The sequence below is a fragment of the Mirounga angustirostris genome, unplaced genomic scaffold (genome assembly GCF_029215605.1).
Source record: "Mirounga angustirostris isolate CCGP_5_RB_7025 unplaced genomic scaffold, mMirAng1.0.hap1 SCAF_9, whole genome shotgun sequence".
NCBI lineage: Eukaryota > Metazoa > Chordata > Mammalia > Carnivora > Phocidae > Mirounga > Mirounga angustirostris.
In genome coordinates, this window is record NW_026991717.1 from 32,930,244 (window position 1) to 32,946,635 (window position 16,392).

Sequence of the window (16,392 nt, forward strand, 5' to 3'; positions counted from 1 at the left end):
TGAGAGCCTTAGTTTGCTCATCTGCTAAATGGGGAAGATAAATAATACCTAGGGTTGCCCTGAGCATTAATGGACTCTAATCATAAAGCTCCAGGAAGTGTAGAAGACACCGAGAAAGCACGATATAAGTGCTTGTGACGTAAGTGTTCTGGAGTCTGGAGTGAGAAAGGCAAGTCTTTGCAAACACCACACCAGGAAGGGACTCTGCTTCCAAAACCTTGCAGATCCGCTGTCCTGACTCAGCCTGTCACAACCTGTGCCTGGAACATAGTGGACAGGCAAATATCTGAAGGAATGAATAAATGAGGTGTGCAGGAGAGGCAAGAATACATCAAGTTGAACAAAATTATGTCTGGTGGTTAAGAACTCAGGATGGGGGTTCATGCAGACTCACAAACTGGTTTCATGACTAAGAGGCTGTGTGAACATCAGCAGACGAGCCTGTCGCCTTATCTATGAGATGGGACGAAGAACGGTACTAGGCTCGTGGGGTTGCTACGATAATTAAGGGTTGTGATGCGTGAAGTGCCCACAAATGCTAGTGTCATTCTCCCTCCCCTGGCTGCAGCTGGAGAAACTGAGGCCCAGAGAGCTGCTGGAGGAGGCCGAGGTGCTTGGCCTGCCCCACCTGGCTCGCAGGTGGAGTATGGGTCTTCCTAGGGTCATCTGGGTGCGGCGCAGAGATGACAGGCTCGGTCTGAGTTCCGGCTCGGCCGCGCCAGCTGGGAGGCCTCCCTAGATCTCTGCTTTCTCAACTGTGCCAGAGGAGTACCACCCCCACCTCTCCAGGAGGCTGTGAGGGTGAGTGACAGTGCACATTTCAGCCACCCTGCTCACGGGGGTGCTCTTCAGCAGATGGCCGGGTTGTTATTATCATCCCCTCCTTAGGGCTCGAACTCTAGATGCTTTTTGGGTAGAGGCCAGCTTCTGTCCTTCCCTGCATCTACTCCAAGCTCTGTGGAGGTAGGGAGGTGACCTGGAGAAGGGGAGGCAAGGGTGGGGGGTTGGCCTGGGCGTAGGGATGGGGGCAGGGAGCCAGGACTGCTCTCAGGGACGAAGGGGTCCTGTCTGGCTTCTTGAGTGCGGGAGGTTAGATGGAGAGGGGAGTACGCTAGGAACACCTCTGGGTGTACAAGGAGGTGAGACTTCCAGGCCGGGGCAGCCCGGTTCCCAGGAGTCTGTGGGGTGTGAGGCAGGGAGAAGGAAAGGAAGGAGGTGCCTCTGCTTTTGGAACGGTAGGCTAAGGCATTTATTTTGTCCTGAAAGCCTTCAGGAACCACAGCATGTTCTTGAGCAGGAGAATAATATAGTCAGCACTCCAGGGCTTTATCTGCCCCACGTGTAGAGGGACTGGCCAGGGAAAGGCTGGGAGCAGGGGACCAGGGAGGAGGCAGCCAGAGCTTCCTCCTGGGCTGATTGGCCATGTGAGGACAGGGGTGGAGGACCATGCCAGACAAAGCTGGCGCAGCCATCAGCGAGGCCCCGGGAGAATGGCCAGGGAGGCTGCTCCGTGTTGCTTCCACAGGGTTGCCAGGGCCGGTGAAGCTGGCCGGGGCTGGAAGGGGGAGCCCTGGGGGAAGAGCTGTGGTCTTCAGAGACCTGGAGTCACCTTAGTTGGTCCAAAGACCACCAGCTCAGAAAAGCTGAAGCTGGGGGCAGGGGGGGGGGTGTGGGGGCAGGAGCAGGGATAGGAGGCCGGGAAGGGAGGGCCTGACCATGGTGGAGGGAGAGGCGCTGTGCAGGGGACACGGCGAGGCCTGGGAAGCTGCCGGCCCCCCTCCAGGCGTCTGCACGGATTTGCTGAGAGCCAGGCAAAGTATGTGCCCCTCTCTGGGCCTCTGTTTCCTGGTCTTCTCTCCAGTTACAAGTTGCAGAGTTGGAGACAATGGGATTGCAGGAGGTCTGGGCAGCCCCAGCCCTGGGTGGGAGGGAAGAGGGTGCAGGCGCCAGAGGAATAAACCGGGCTCTGGACAGACGCTTGGAAAGTGCCCAAACATGGAGGGATGTGGGCGGAGCGCACATGTGTTTGGTGTTGTGAGGACACATCCACGCCCACACACACAGAGGCTGCCAGCACCCAGCCTCAGACCCCTGGGTGTGTGGCCAGGAGGAATGAGGTCAGTCCCAGAGAATCTGCCTGGACTCCCACACCAGGCCTGGGGGTCTGATCTCAAGCACAAGGCTTGGCCTTCTCCTAACTGGGATTTTCCATGGTCTGGGCCTAGCAGCAGGGTGGGAAGGGGGAGTCAATGATGGGGGAGAAGGTACTGCTCCTTCCCTGGTCTCTCTGTGAGCCCCAAACTAGCCTGCACCCCCACACTCCCTCCCATCCCCACACCAATTCCCCCCCTCCCCCATGACTAGGGGAAGGAGCACCTGGAGGGGGCTGATGGCCATCACTTGCAGCAATGCACAGGTACCTCCTCCTCTGGGAAGTCCTCCCTGAACCCCTAGCCCCTGACCGGGGAGGCCCCTCACCTGGGATCCCCTAGTTCATGCCTCTAATGCCTGCCCAATCACAGCACGGACGCGTCCCCTTTGCCATGCCTCCTCCAGAGCAGGGGCCGGATGTGATGCTTACCAGCACACTTTTAACCCAAACGAACTGTGGGGCTCAGGGGCAAGACCAGAGACTCTGATAAGCACCAAGTACCGCGGCTCTGCACATGGCCTGGCCCTGGCTGGTCGCCTCGGAACTTCAGGAACTGTCAGGCCAAACAGGGGCCCTGGAAAACCCACTGGCTTGGCTCACAGACGCTGAGTCCCGGGCCTAGCTCTGCCAGCAGAGCTGTAGCATTGGCCGCCTCTGATTTCTCCCATGCCCAGGAGTGGGGCACTTCCAGAGATGTCCCAGTCTGAGGTCGTGGATCCTCAGAAAGCCACCTCGAAAGCTTAGCACCCTATAAGGTGGGATGCCCTCTCCTCCAAGGAGCTCTAGGAGCAGATGATGCCCAGCTTAGAGCACCCTGCTGCCAGGCTGTAGCAAGTCTCAGTGAGGACCCGATGTGGGTGAGGCCACGGTGGGCAGGAGCACGCATCCTTCATCGCATCACGGAAGGGGCCCCCATCCGGCTCCTCTCCCGAGGCCCCTGCAGGTTCTCCAAGTGGGATTCAGCACCCAACTTGAGTGCTCTGCCGTGGATGTGAGGCAGCGGGTGCTACCAGTGGGGACACTCCTCTCCCCTAGCCTTGGACTCCAGCAGCCCCGAGGGAGACAGAAACCCTCCCCCCACCCCCCACCCCCCGCAGCAGCCTCTCACCCAGGTCGGTGTGGCTGGAGACAAGGCAGCAGGCCCTGAGCTGACAGCGGCAGAGAAGCAAAGTCTGGGGCTGTTGTGTCTTTGCCCCCGGCCCTGCGGGCCTCAGCCCTCACCTGGCAAGCCTGGCCGGGCAACCTTGGTGGGGAGCAGAGAACTGGGGCACTGACTGCAGCCTGGAGGGACTGAACGGAAAACCTTGACTGCAGCTGCCTTTGGACTTGCAGATACAGAGGCAGAAAGGGGAATTCTAGGACAGCAGAGGGTGGGCTGATAGCCATCTAGCCTTGGCCAGGCCCCTAGTGGGCTCTCACCACAGTAGCCCGCCTGCTAACAAACAGCATGTGTGGAGTTGTCCGTCTCAAGGAGGAAAAGCTGCCCCTTCGCCGTGTTCTCATGTACAGATGGCTTGGGCCTTCCCAAGACCGGGTCATATCTTCGCGGGCCCCCTCCCGCCAGAAAATGACAGAGGGAGGGATGTCTACAGCTCCCCCCTGGGGCTCTCCCCCAGGGCCAGCACCCCAGTGAGCTGAGTGAAATGAGGGAGGCACTGGCCTGGGCGCCAGAAAACTCAATAACCAGAAGTAGTATTTGCAGCAGTACTTTTAAAAATCAAAATCAGTGCCACACCTCCAGGGGCATGCCCTAAGGCCTTTCGGACCCTGAAGACCCAGGTTCCTGACGCTGATGCTCCCTGCTTCACCCTGTGGGGTCGGCCTAGGGGCACCTCCAGGGGTGGAAGCCTCGCCCTGCTGAAATGAGGGAGGGGCAGGAAGAAGGTCTCCTTCCCTTGGTCCCCAGATGACCCAAACCAGGTCTGGAAGGTGCCTCCTCGCCAAGCCCAGCCAGTCCCTCCCTCCCCGACCCCTCCAGCCAGGGTCAGAGCCCAGGCCTGCCTGGCCAAATCCCGCCACCAACGGTGCGCGGACCTGGGGAGGCTGGGAGGTGGGACGCACGGTGGCTGTCGAGGCGGGCGGGGGGATTCCTCACTCAGCTCGGGGGAGGCCCACGGGCGGCCGGCGGGGCGCGCGACGGTACTCACCGCGGCCGTTCTGGTTGGGCCGGTACACGCTGCCCACGCTGACGCGGCCCTGCTGCGCGCCGCCGCGCTCCCCACCTGGCGGGGGCGCGTCCGAGCTGCGCACGGGCAGGTAGGGCGGCTCCAGCACGCGGAAGGGGGGCTGCGGCTCCACGGCCCGCGGCGGGACGTAGGCCTCGGGCGGCACGTTGGCGTACGGCGGGTACCAGCCGAGGCGGGGGTCGGCGGCGGAGCTGCCGCCGCCGGCGGGCGGCGCGTCGGGGCCCGGCTCCGGGGGCGCCTGCTCGAAGCCGGCGGTGCCCTCGTGGTACAGGCTGTGCGAGTAGCGGCGGTCCAGGCCGTCGGCGGGCGGCGGCGCGTAGGGCCTCTCCGGGGCCGGGTAGAAGGTCTGCGGCGGGTACTCGGGCTGCTCCTCGCCGCCGCCGTACTCCTCGTAGCGCGCCCGCGGCTGGAAGGGGTAGACGACCCCGGCCGAGGCCACGGCCGCCGCCCCCGCGCTACCGCCGCCGCCGCCGCGGTAGTACACGTAGCCCTGGTCGTAGGTCCGCGACGCGGGCTCGTAGGTCTCATACTGGCTGACGAAGGGCGCCTGCGGGTAGGGGAACTGCTGCGGGAAGGAGGGCGGCTGGCGGTAGGTGGTGGCGAAGGCCGAGGCCGCGACCGAGGAGGCGGAGCCCCCGTGTCGTTGCTGGGAGACGGAGGTGCGGACCCGGGCCATGCCTGTGCTGTCCCCGACGGCCACCTCGCGCCAGTTGTCGGGCACCTGGCCGAAGCCGAACGGGTGCCGCGCCTGGCCGCGCACGGTGTCCGAGCCGACGCGCCCGGGCAGGGGCAGCGACGGGGCCTGCCGACGCCGGAGGCCTCCTGGGCTGCGCCGCCGCGGGGCCTGGGGAGCGCCGGCCAGCAGCACCCGGGAGCTACTGTCGGTGCCCTGCGGCCCGGCCGGCAGGTACTCTGGGCCCGAGTTGAGCAGGCTGTACACCTGCCCGTTGTTCTCCCACTGAATCAGCTGCCGCCAGCGCCCCGGGCCCGAGCCCTGCCCCGGCCGCGCCTCCTGCCCGTGCACCAGGACGCAGAGGCAGGCGCCCCACACCAGGGCCCCCAGCTGCCAGCCAGCTCGGGCTAGAGCCATGGTGGCCCCTCTGCAGAGGCCTGGTGGACCGAGAGGCTCTCAGGAGTGTACTCCTGTGCGTGCTTCTCTTCCCACGGCCTCGAGGACAGGACGGCTCCTTGCCTGCCCCAGCTCTAGCTTTGTCCATGCTGGCCTTGTCCCGAGCGGGACGGCTCCTCCGATGACAGCATTTCGAGGCCAAGGGGTCAGGGCAGGGCAGGGGCGGTGCCCAGGGCTGCACGAGGCTCTCTGCAGGGCACCGGACAGGCAGGACTGCCTGGGGGCCTTACATGGCCAGCCCGGTACTGGCTGGCCGCTGGGCTGGCGCTTTCCCACTCTGAATGAATAAGCAACAGGCTGGGAGCGTTGGGAGGTTTCGGGCAGCCTGGTCCGCCTGCTGGGGCCTCCTCCGCGGGGCCCTACGGCCCGCCGGGTTTTAGCTATGTTGCCGGTCCCACAGCTGCTCTGCTCCCTCAGTCCCTGGAGCTTCCAGCCAAGCCGCAGACCTGCCTCTGAGGAAGGGAATGAAGCAGGGAGTAGAAGGGGCCTCTGGGGGTGCAGGCAGAACACGGCTGGAGTGTCAGCACCCCTATGGCCATTTCAGCTTTGGACCCAGCACCCCTGGTCTCACCTTACTGTCTTCTCTGGGCTTGGATGAGCCCCAGCCTCTCCCCAGGACCCCCTGAGCTCCCCTTCTGCAAAGCCAGTGCCAAGAGACACCCTTCTTGTTGGTGGGCCTCCTTGGGGGAGATGCTAAACCTGATTCTGGACCCCAGGGGCACCTCAGTTCCTTAGGCCTGAGTACGAAAGGGCTGGAGCTTCAGCTTTTTCCCCTCTTCGCACACCTCTTGGCCTTACTCTCCCAAATCTGTAGAATGGGGTTATGCCCTTGTGCTGAATAGAACTTTTGAAATCATGGGAGGGGTCAGCTTCTTATGCATCACATCATGGAGGTTTCTGCTCTGCGTCTCTTGAATCATAGTAGCCTGGCAATAACCTGAGTATGCCCGTGAGTAAAATGAGACACAGGGGCTGTCTTTGATATGGCATAGGAGGCTCAAGCGCTGTCAGCATAGAACAGCAGAAAGGGGCATCCAGAAGAGCTAGGCCTCGTCCTGGTGCCGTGACTGGGTGATCTTGGGCAAGCCCCTTCACTCTGATCCAGTTGCCACATCTGATCAATGGAGGATTAGACTAGATGGTCCCCAAGAGTGCTTTGGGAGTTTCTCTGTCCTCTCTGAGGAAGGCAGAGATAGGAAGGGTGCCAGAAGTGTGAACATCTTGGCATCTAAGAAATCACCCTCTGAAAGCCTCCCCTGGGCTGCCTTCTCCCACCTTGCTCGTGAACTGGAGGGCAGAAATTGCCTTCCTGTGCTTATACACCAAGTAGAAAGAACTTGCCCTTAGTTTGGCCCCTGCAGATTCCCCTCTACTTTGCAAACTCCTGGAGCCCAACTGGGAGAAGACAGCTAGAGTGGACGTTCCTCGGGGACCCTGGAGCCCCGGCGCTCACCCCTGCCAGCCAGCATTTGTTCACCCATTGCACTGTGCCTCAGGATGAGGCTTGATTCAGGTGACTGTCCACCCTCATAATCCAGCCGGCAACCATTCAACACGGGCCCCTCAGCTGCCCCATGTGGGGTTAGGTTTCAGACTCCAGGCAGGACTCCTGCAAGGAGTGACTGGTTTTCTCCCCCCACCCCCACCCCCCCATCAAGCTTGATGCAGAGTCAGGCTCACGGAGGGGGAGGGCTGGAGGGCTGGGACCTGGAGGGTTAAGCCTCCCCTGCCTCCTGCCTGCCCCCTGCAGTGCTGGCCCCAGCTGCTTCGAATCCCTGGGGTCCTGTAGGGCCCTTCCGCCAGCCAGATGGGCAGCAGCTCCAGGAGAGGAGGAGGAGAAGTGGAAACAGGCCTCAGGGTACCCCCTGTCAGGGAGGGGAAGGGAGGAGGAAGGATGGGGGGAGGACAGAGACTGGCCGCCAGGTAGGGGAGCCCCAGTGGCTGAGAGTGGAGAAGGGGGGAGCAGTCTTCGGAGAGCCAGGGAGCCTGGCGAGGGCAGGGGCTGCCTCAGGGCTTTGGGGCTGTGGGGGGATCAGGGCACAGGCTACCCTGCTCAGCTGGCCTTGGCCGCAGAGCCAGCTCTTGGCGTGAAACCCTACCCAGGCCTGGTTCCTGCTCCTCTTTCCTTTTTTCTTAATAAGGTCGGATCAGAGTGAGTCAGAGGAGCCAAGCTTCCTGTTAGGCTCCGAGTAAGCTCTGTTCTGCTCAGAGCTTGCACCTCTGCATGTTCACCGTGGTCAGAGCCATGGCCCCTGCCATCCGGAGAGCCAGGGTCCCGAGGCTGACCCTGCCAGGGGCCTGGCCTGGCCCTCAGCCATTCCCTGGGGAAGTCTGGTGCCCTCTCAGAGCTTCGGTCTTCATCTGAGTCTTGGGGCTGATAACACGTTTATCGTGGTAAATTTGGGAGGATGAAATGGGAAGATAATGAAAAGTGCCCGGCACCGTGCCAGGCACATGACACTATCTTCCCTCCTCGGGCCGGCACCGGGAGTGGGGGGGGGGGCGGGGGGAGGTGGGGCTCTTCGCCCACGGGTGCTCCTCCGACCCCCATTTTCTCTGTCCCTTTCCTGTTTGGATCTGTCTCCAGCATCCTTCCTAGTCCAGGGGGAGCCTTGTGCAGGGGGGCCAAGCACCACCCCCTTCTTTCCTCCTCTTCACTCCCTCCCTCAACTTCCTTCTCCCTTCCTGTCTGCACCTCCTGCAGCTCTGTGAGCCCAGGGCAGCCTGCCCAGCTCCCCCTCTGCAGACACAGGGCCAGGCCTTGCCTCGGTAGCTGGAGGTGTCCTGGCATCCTCCGACTGCAACCTTCAGAGTGGTGGTCTGAGAGAGGCCTGGCCAGGCCGCAGAGGGTGCAGAGCTTGGCTCAAGAGAGGCCCTTGAGTCACCAGGTTGGGCTGGGCCTGAGCTGTCTGGACACGAGGGGGTGGCGTGGGGGCTCCTCTCTAGGCCTTGTCCTTACAGGCTGGGATTCACACCCACATTTTTAAGATCTTGCCATATGGTTGAGGCTTGTTGCCAGTCCCTGGCACCAGGAACCAGGCTCAAGGGACCTCGGAGGGCCAGCGATCTAGGGTTGAAAGCTTGCCGATAGCGCATGACTTTGTTAAGACCTACTGTGTGCTGGGATCTGGGCTGGGCTGCTCTGTTGCTGGGGCTCTCATGGAGCAGTTCGTGTCCCGTGACCCTGTGATGGAACTCCAGGTTCTGGAAAATCCATCAGGAGTGAGGAAGCATCAAGCCTGACCAGCAGAGGGTTTGGGGAGCAGAGGAGGGACTGAGTGTGGGACTCCTCACTATTCTGTAGAGGGAAGGACCAGGAGGCCCACTGGGGGTCTGAATGTTTCTGCAATGGCGGGGTTGAGGGGGAGGGGGGGCGGTGAGGGGGGGTTGGGAGGTGGTAGGGATGAGGCAGGCTCCCGTGCTCCTGTCCTGGGTCTCCCCCTCCTCCGTGTGATCACTGGCTGCTGAACCCAAGCCCTGGCACCTGGGTGGGCAGCTGAGGAAAGGGCATTGATGGGATTTGTGTTGAATTGGGAATGGAAGCTCCAGCCCAGCCAGCCTTGAACTGTGTACCCCAGCAGTGCTTCTGGAAAGGGGACTGAAGGAAGTGCTGAATGAGGAGGCCTGGTGAGCTGGCACAGAATTTGCTGACTCTGCAGGGAGAGGACCACCGAGTGACCACTGCCAGCTGAGGCCCGTGCTGTCCCCTCCCGGCAGCGACATCTGGCGCAATGGTTGGGGAGGCAGGGGGGCTTTGGTCCCCAGAGCTAAGCCAAGGGAGGGGCCCTGGAGGGGACTGCGGCCCTTTGGTTTGGAGTGTCTATCTTCAGGGCTGGGACTCTGGAGAAGTCCGGAAGTGGGGGAGGGGAGGTCAGGACCCTTTTCAAGGGATGGATTGGGGGGGAGGGGAGGGGAGGGGAGGGGAGGAAACCACCCTTCTCTAGGACCCAGAGGAATTCGGTGGCTCTAGCTGCCTCCCACTCTGCTTTCCCTCCCAGCTCTCTGCTACGCCCCCCCCCCCGCCCCCCCCCCCCCCCACCGTGGTTCCTTGGGGAATTGGAAATACCAGAGCTGAAATAACAGTCTGGGCACCAAGGCAAGTCTCCACCGCTCCACGGAAGCAGGAAGCCCCCTTGGTCCCCCTCGGTCCCCCTCAGCCACCAGCCTGACCAGCTTCTCCCTTTCCTGACTCCCCCCACCCCCCACCCCCCCCACCTCCCGCCCCCAAAGGCAGGAGTGGCGGGCCTGCTGAATGGAAACCTGCCCTGGTCCCACCCCCAAGCCCTCCAACCTGGGGCCCAGAACTGCTAGAGGCCGAGCTGATCCTCAGTACAGGAAGGAAGAGAGGGGACCTCATCCCAGGACCTTCCTCAGTGGAGGGATTGTGCCAAAGCTGTTGGCTGGGGCCTGCTGTGTGGAGAGCCCCTTCTGTCCAGGTTGGGGGGCAGGTGGACCTCAGCCAGCATGCAGTGGGGAGGAGGAGGGAACAGAGTCCCCTGCCCAAAGGGGAAAGCTGACAAGACCCAGCAGGCTGCCAGTCCCTGGGGCTACAGCCCTGTAAACCCTGAGGAGGGAAACTGAGGAAGCCAGCCCAGTGATGCTAATAACATCCTGGCAAGGGTAAAGGAAGCCTGTCTCTCCTATTTCCCTGCCCCTGTATCTTTAACTTTCATTTGGGTATATCACTGGGTTTCTCTAGCTTTTGTTTCTTTTTCTCAACCCCCCCCCACCCATCTCGTCATTCACTCATCTCCATGTCCCTCCATTTCTGTGGCTAGCAGTCTCTTCCATCTGTTTGTTCTTTCACATGGCTTACCCACTCTGTCTCCACTGCCAATGTTTCTCCCAACTATTTCTTCATTTGTCTGCACATTCAGTCAGCATGTCCTCTGCGTGCCTGGGCTGGTGGCGGGGGTGACACCTGGCCGGTCCCCCAAAGAGCTTGTGGTCTGGTGAGGGCAACACAATAGGCAAGACGAGAGTGATGAGCCCTGAGTGGAGGTGGGGACGTTGTGCCAACTCTCTGTGACCTTTGAGAGAATTTCTGTCTGTCCATCATCCGACCATGATCCCTGTCCGCGTGTGACCCTGTCCTTGAGTGCGTCACCTTTGTGAGGTGTCTTGCTTTCTGTAGGGCACTTGCCCTTTGCTCATTTCCCTCTGGTGGGGGCGGCAGTGGCGCTGAAGGGCCAGTGTTCTGGGGCAGGTGGCCACGGGCCAAGGAGGGAGCAGGGCCCTGGGGACAGCCCTGACAGCAGTGTCTGCTCCCGGGCTGCCAGGGGCTCGGGTGCGCTTCGAAACACTGAGCCTGACACTTGGGCTTCTACTCAAAGGCTGTGGTTTTGCAGGCAGTTCTGCTAAGACGAGATGCTGGTCATGGGTATGGATTAAGCTCCTACTGGATGCCACAGCACCGGACAAAATAAGGTTCGTCACTGATGGTATTTCCTGTAGTTTAGTGTGTGTGATCCCCCCTCCCCCCACCCCCACCCCCGGGAGTCCCCCAGGGGTTCAGTTTTGCCCACCTGGGTCCTGGAAGGGGGGGGCCACAGGGTATGAAAAAGGAGTGGAGACAAGATACCAGCAATCTCTCCCTTACATATTCTATAGCTTTTTATTTCAGCTTACAAAAGAAACATGTCAATTACAGGAAATTTAGAATGTAGACTAATAAAAAAACAAGGTATTCTGTAATGTAGAGAAAACTACTCTCTCCGGCTTTTCCCCCCTCTTTAAAAAATTGAGATCATACTGCATATGTTGTCTTACAACCTGCTTTGTTTACGTACTAATATTTGTTGACCATTTAGGGCAACTGTCAAGACTTGCTTCCCTTTTCAGTATTCACATTGATCACTGGAGCTCCTACTTGCCCAGAAGAAGAGGTGGTCAAGCCTTCATTGCCTCTGGATGCCCTCTGGGTAGGAGCCTGGGGGAGAGGGGGCTAGCACCAGCCTCCACCCCTCCCCTGTTAAGCCCTCACCCCCTTCAGGACTGATCCTGGACCCTGAGGCTAGAGTCAGGTTCACTGACTTCAGTTCAGTGAACCTTCAGGTTCACTCGGGCAGGATGAACTCCGCTCTAAGTGGGGATGTCCTGAGCTGTGGGTGAAGATGGCAGGTGGAGTGGTAGTGGTCGCCTTAATTTCTCTCTGCCCAGGAGGCCAGCCACTTCCTTCCTTCGCTCCCCATGGAGCAGGTGGTGGCTACCAGCCTTACACGCCTACATAACCAAGAGGGAGTCCGGGGCCCCCAGAAGACCTGTTCTGCAGACATTTTTGTATTCCCCAGGAGAAGCACCTGGCAACTTAAACTTTTAAAAATAACTTTAACATTTTTTAGTATAATATATACACAGAAAAGTACGCAAAGTGTACAGTTTGATGAAGGATCCCGAAGTGAGCATACCCATGGAACTACCACCTCGATCAAGAAATGGAACATTCCAGCAGCTGGTCACTGCTAACAGGAAGCAGGGAGCTGCTTGAAGTTCTGCCTATGTCAGCACTTGGCCACATCTAGAACTATTTTCTTCAACACGATCTTTAATGACTGAATTATGTGGATAAATCATAATTTAATAACCTCCCTTTGTTGGTTTCATTTTACTTTCTTAGCTCTTCTAAATGATGCTGTAATAAGCACCCTTGCACACGAATCTTTGTGTCTGCTCTGCTCTGTACTAGCCTCAGAGGGCCTGAGGTTGGTTCCAGCCCTTATCTGTGAGCTGCACGACTCACTCTGCCTTTTTTCTTTCTATAAAATGGCAAGAATGGTAAGGATTTAAATGAAGGGATGTGTCGGGTGTGTTTAGTACACAGTCCCGTGCTTACAAACACTCAATAAGCAGTAGGCATTATGAGCACCTTAGCTTAATTTGTTAGAAGTTGGATTTCTGGGGGCGCCTGGGTGGCTCAGTCGTTGAGTGTCTGCCTTGGGCTCAGGTCATGGTCCCAGGGTCCTGGGATCGAGCCCCACATCGGGCTCCCTGCTCCGCGGGAAGCCTGCTTCTCCCTCTCCCACTCCCCCTGCTTGTGTTCCCTCTCTCACTGTCTCTCTCTCTGTCAAATAAATAAAAAAACATTAAAAAAAAAAAGTTGGATTTCTGGAGAAAGGGTTTGAATATTTCTAAGGTTTTGACGCAGGTTACTCAGCTGCTTCCAGAAAGGTGGTCTCCATTTACCTGCCCAGAATGCCCTGGCTCTTATCACCACTGTGTACTATCTTCTTAAAAGAACATTAAACATGGGGTAGGGTTAAAAACCGTCAATGTGTCTTTTTTTTTTAAGCTGCATTCTTTGATTACCTGTGAGAGTGAGCCTTTTCTCTTTTGTGTTCGTTGACCTTCCATATGGTTTCCCTGCCTCTACCTTTGTACACAAGTCTATTCTAGGACGTAGCCAAAATGGCCCTTTTAAGACATAAGTCAAAATTTCTCTCTTCTGCTTAAAACCCAGCAGTGGTTCCCCATTTCCCCAGGAATAAAAGCCAAAGCCCTCTTAGTGGCCTCCAGGGTCCTCACCAATTGGACCCTTGCTCTCCCTGCCCCAGCCACACGGGCCACCCCTCTGTCCCTACAGCACCCCACCCCACCCCACCCCCCACAGCGCTCTGAACTTGAGCTTTGCTCAACTGTCACCTGCTCAGTGAGGCCCCAATCCTTCACTCCTGATCTCCTTACTTTTCTTTTTCTTTTATCCATAGTACTTTTTTTTTTTTTAAAGATTTTATTTATTTGACAGAGAGAGACACAGCGAGAGAGGGAACACAAGCGGGGGTAGTGGGAGAGGGAGAAGCAGGCCTCCCGCGGAGCGGGGAGCCAGATGCAGGACTCGATCCCAGGACCCTGGGATCATGACCTGAGCCGAAGGCAGACGCTTAACGACTGAGCCACCCAGGCGCCCTATCCATAGTACTTCTAAAATACAATTTACTTCTTTGTTTGCTGCCTGTCTCTCCCCCTAGAATGTAAGCTCCACAAGGGTAGGCACCTTTGTCTTGGTCACTGTGGTGTCACAAGTACCTAGAACTGTGTCTGGCGGGCATGAGGCACTCGGTGAATATTTATTGACTAAATGAATAAATGGTGAATTTCCCGGTCATATTTTATGACTATTTTCTATCGTCACATTCATCTGTTTAGTCTGAAGTTGTAGTATATTTAGCTCCTTTCCATGTATAACTCCTTGTCACATCTTGTACAGTACATTTTTGAAGTTTGTCATTTGCATTAATATTTTTTATACTTTACTGATGTGCCAAAGTGCCTCATTTTTAAGCTGTCAAATTATTCATTTCCCCTTATGATCTCAGACTTTGTTGTGTGACCTTTACCTTCACCAAGCATATATACATTATCAATTAAAATTTCTTTCATGATTTTGTGATTTCACTTTTTAAAAAAAGATTATTTTAGAGAGTTGTGTGTGTGCATAGGGGGGAGGGGCAGAAGGAGAGAGAGAGAGAGAATCTCAATTAGCCTCCCTGCTGAGCGCTGAGCCCCTCATTCTCGGTGGGGCTCAATCTCAGCCCTGAGATCATGACCTGAGCCGAAATCAAGAGTGGGCTGCTTAACTGACTGAGCACCCCCGCCAAGGCGCCCCCATGATTTCATTTTTTAACTCTTTAACCTATTTATTTATTTATTTATTTATTTATTTATTTATTTATTTGACAGAGAGAGAGAGAGCGAGAGCAGGAACACAAGCAGGGGGAGTGGGAGAGGGAGAAGCAGGCTTCTCACCGAACAGGGAGCCCGATACGGGACTTGATCCCAGGACCCTGGGATCATGACCTGAGCCGAAGGCAGACGCTTAACAACTGAGCCACCCAGGCAACCTATTTAGTCTTGGTGTGTGGTGAAAAGTAAAAACATAACTTTAAAACAAATTAAGCAACTATCCCAATATGGATCATAAATGAATCAGTCATTTTCTAGTCATCTAAAAGGCCATTAATCATATACTGAAGATATTTTATGTGTTTGGACTTTCTGTTCTGTCCCATTGGCCTGTCAGATCATTCTAACACTGATATTGCCCATTTTAATAATCGTGACAGTTCCCTTTATTATTTTTAAACTATGTTTTGCTCTTGTCATTTATATGAATTCTAGATTTTTTTTTTTTTTGGCCAAGATAAACAAAATCAAAACAATACTTCTGGGAATTGGAATTGGATTAAACTTATAGATTAATTTAGTGACAAACAACTTTACACCATTGAGTGTTTCCAACCAGGAACATGGTGTATCTTTCTATTATGAAGGTCTCTTTTATTGTTCTTCTTGAGTGAGGTTTTGTGTTATAGATGAGTGTGTTTTGTGCTTCTTTTCATGAAATGCAGAAATTGTGTCTGTGGTGGGCAGCTTCTGAAATGGCTCGCAGCGTTCCCTGGAAGTCCTCATTCGTAAGATCCCCGCCCCTTGTCTGTGGGCTGGACCCAGTGACTGGCTTCTAATGAATAGAATGTGGCAAAAAGTGATGGGATGTTACTTCTGTGATTATGTTATAAGAAACTGTGACTTTTGCTTGCTAGAACTCTCTCTGGCCCTCTTACTTGCCTGCTCTGATGAAACCAGCTGCCACGTTGTGAGCCACCTTATGGGAAGCCCACATGGCAAAGAACTGAGGGTGACTTCTGGCCAACAAGTAGGAAGGAACTGAGGCCCTCAGCCCATCAACCCATGAGGAACGGACTCCCGCCTGCCACCATGTGGGTGGGCTTCTCCAGGTGAATCTTCGGATGAGACCACAGCCTTGGCTAAGAACTTGATTGTAGCCTGGTGGGAGACCCTGAGACAGAGAACTCAGCTAAGGCACACCCAGGTTCCTGACCCACAGAAACTGAGAGGGTAATGTTTTAAACCACTACGCTTTGGGGTAATCTGTTACGTGGCAATGGATAGCTAATATAGCATCTTCTGTTGTGTGCATCATGCTTTCTAACAGGTTAGTAGGAAGTAGAAAAGACTAACTTTTCTGTAGTTATTTTATAACTGGCCACTTTCCTAAAATCTTCTATTCTGATAATTTTTGTATTTTCCTAGTTTTTCTAAGAAGACCATCGTATTTACAAATATGTTATAATTTGTTTTCTCTCTCTCTCTCTTTTTTTTTTGGTCTAACTGCATTAGCTAGGATTGCCTTGTCTCCATATTTAATGAGAATGCGTCTTGACTTCCACTCTTTTGGTATTGCCTGTGGGTTTGAGAGTTAGTATTTTTTATCATGTGAAATAAGTACACTTCAATTTCCAGTTCACTAGAGCTTTTTAAAAGAAAATCAGGAAATGGATGTTGACATTTACCAAACATCTATTCAGCATGTGAAATGATCTTTTTCTTCTCTGACCTATTGCTGTGGTTATTCAGCTTACTGCATTTTCGATAGAGCATCATCTATGCATTCCAGGAATGTTTACTCATGGTGTATTCTTTTAATATATTGTTGGGCTTACTTTTGACTTAATCTGATTAAACTTTTATTAGGACTTTACATCTATATAAATGAGACGAGTGTATGACTCATTCATGCATTCCATCTTTCTTTGGTGCCAGTCGTTGTATTTTAATACCAGGGTTATTCTCCTCTACAAACAATCGAGAAGTGTGTGAGTCAGGGTCCCGGCATGAAACATTCTCCCAAAACGGTTTAGATAAAGAGACTTGAATGAAGGGACTACCTACAGAAGTGTGAATAAGGGGAAGGCAACAGACAAGGGATGGTGAGGCACCTGGAGACTAGCAGTGACCGGGAACCATTACCATCCCCAGGACCACAGGGACAGGGGAGGAACGCATGTATCTAGAGTACAGAGAGAGCTGGAACCGAGGCTGGGAACATTAGTGCCTAGAGAGAGGGCACTAAAGTAGGGAGGGAGCAGGAAGGGTATACCATACACTCCTCTCCTCCCACCCTCCAGTCT

General features: G+C 55.8%; 1 protein-coding gene and 1 long non-coding RNA gene across 6 annotated transcripts in view; one reads left to right on the top strand and one right to left on the bottom strand.

The window, feature by feature from the left end:
• The window catches only part of LOXL1 (lysyl oxidase like 1), a 23,279-nt gene extending 17,513 nt beyond the window's left edge, over positions 1-5,766 (bottom strand). Inside the window, exon 1 of one of the 2 annotated variants that reach the window (XM_064570162.1) lies at positions 4,300-5,766. In XM_064570162.1, coding sequence (XP_064426232.1) covers positions 4,300-5,428 — 1,129 coding nt within the window. In that variant the 5' untranslated portion in view covers positions 5,429-5,766. The remainder of the gene's footprint in view (positions 1-4,299) is intronic. The other variant, XM_045899730.3, reaches the window with a different exon arrangement.
• On the top strand, positions 3,659-13,220 carry LOC135361549 (uncharacterized). Of its 4 annotated transcripts, none has more exons than XR_010404960.1 (3): positions 3,659-4,176; positions 10,816-10,894; positions 11,278-13,220. It is a non-coding gene; the product is annotated as an uncharacterized LOC135361549 (long non-coding RNA). The 4 variants fall into 4 exon arrangements; XR_010404961.1 differs by having other exon boundaries at positions 11,309-13,220; XR_010404958.1 differs by lacking the exon at positions 3,659-4,176 and adding an exon at positions 7,530-7,861.
• Positions 13,221-16,392: the final 3,172 nt, after the last annotated feature.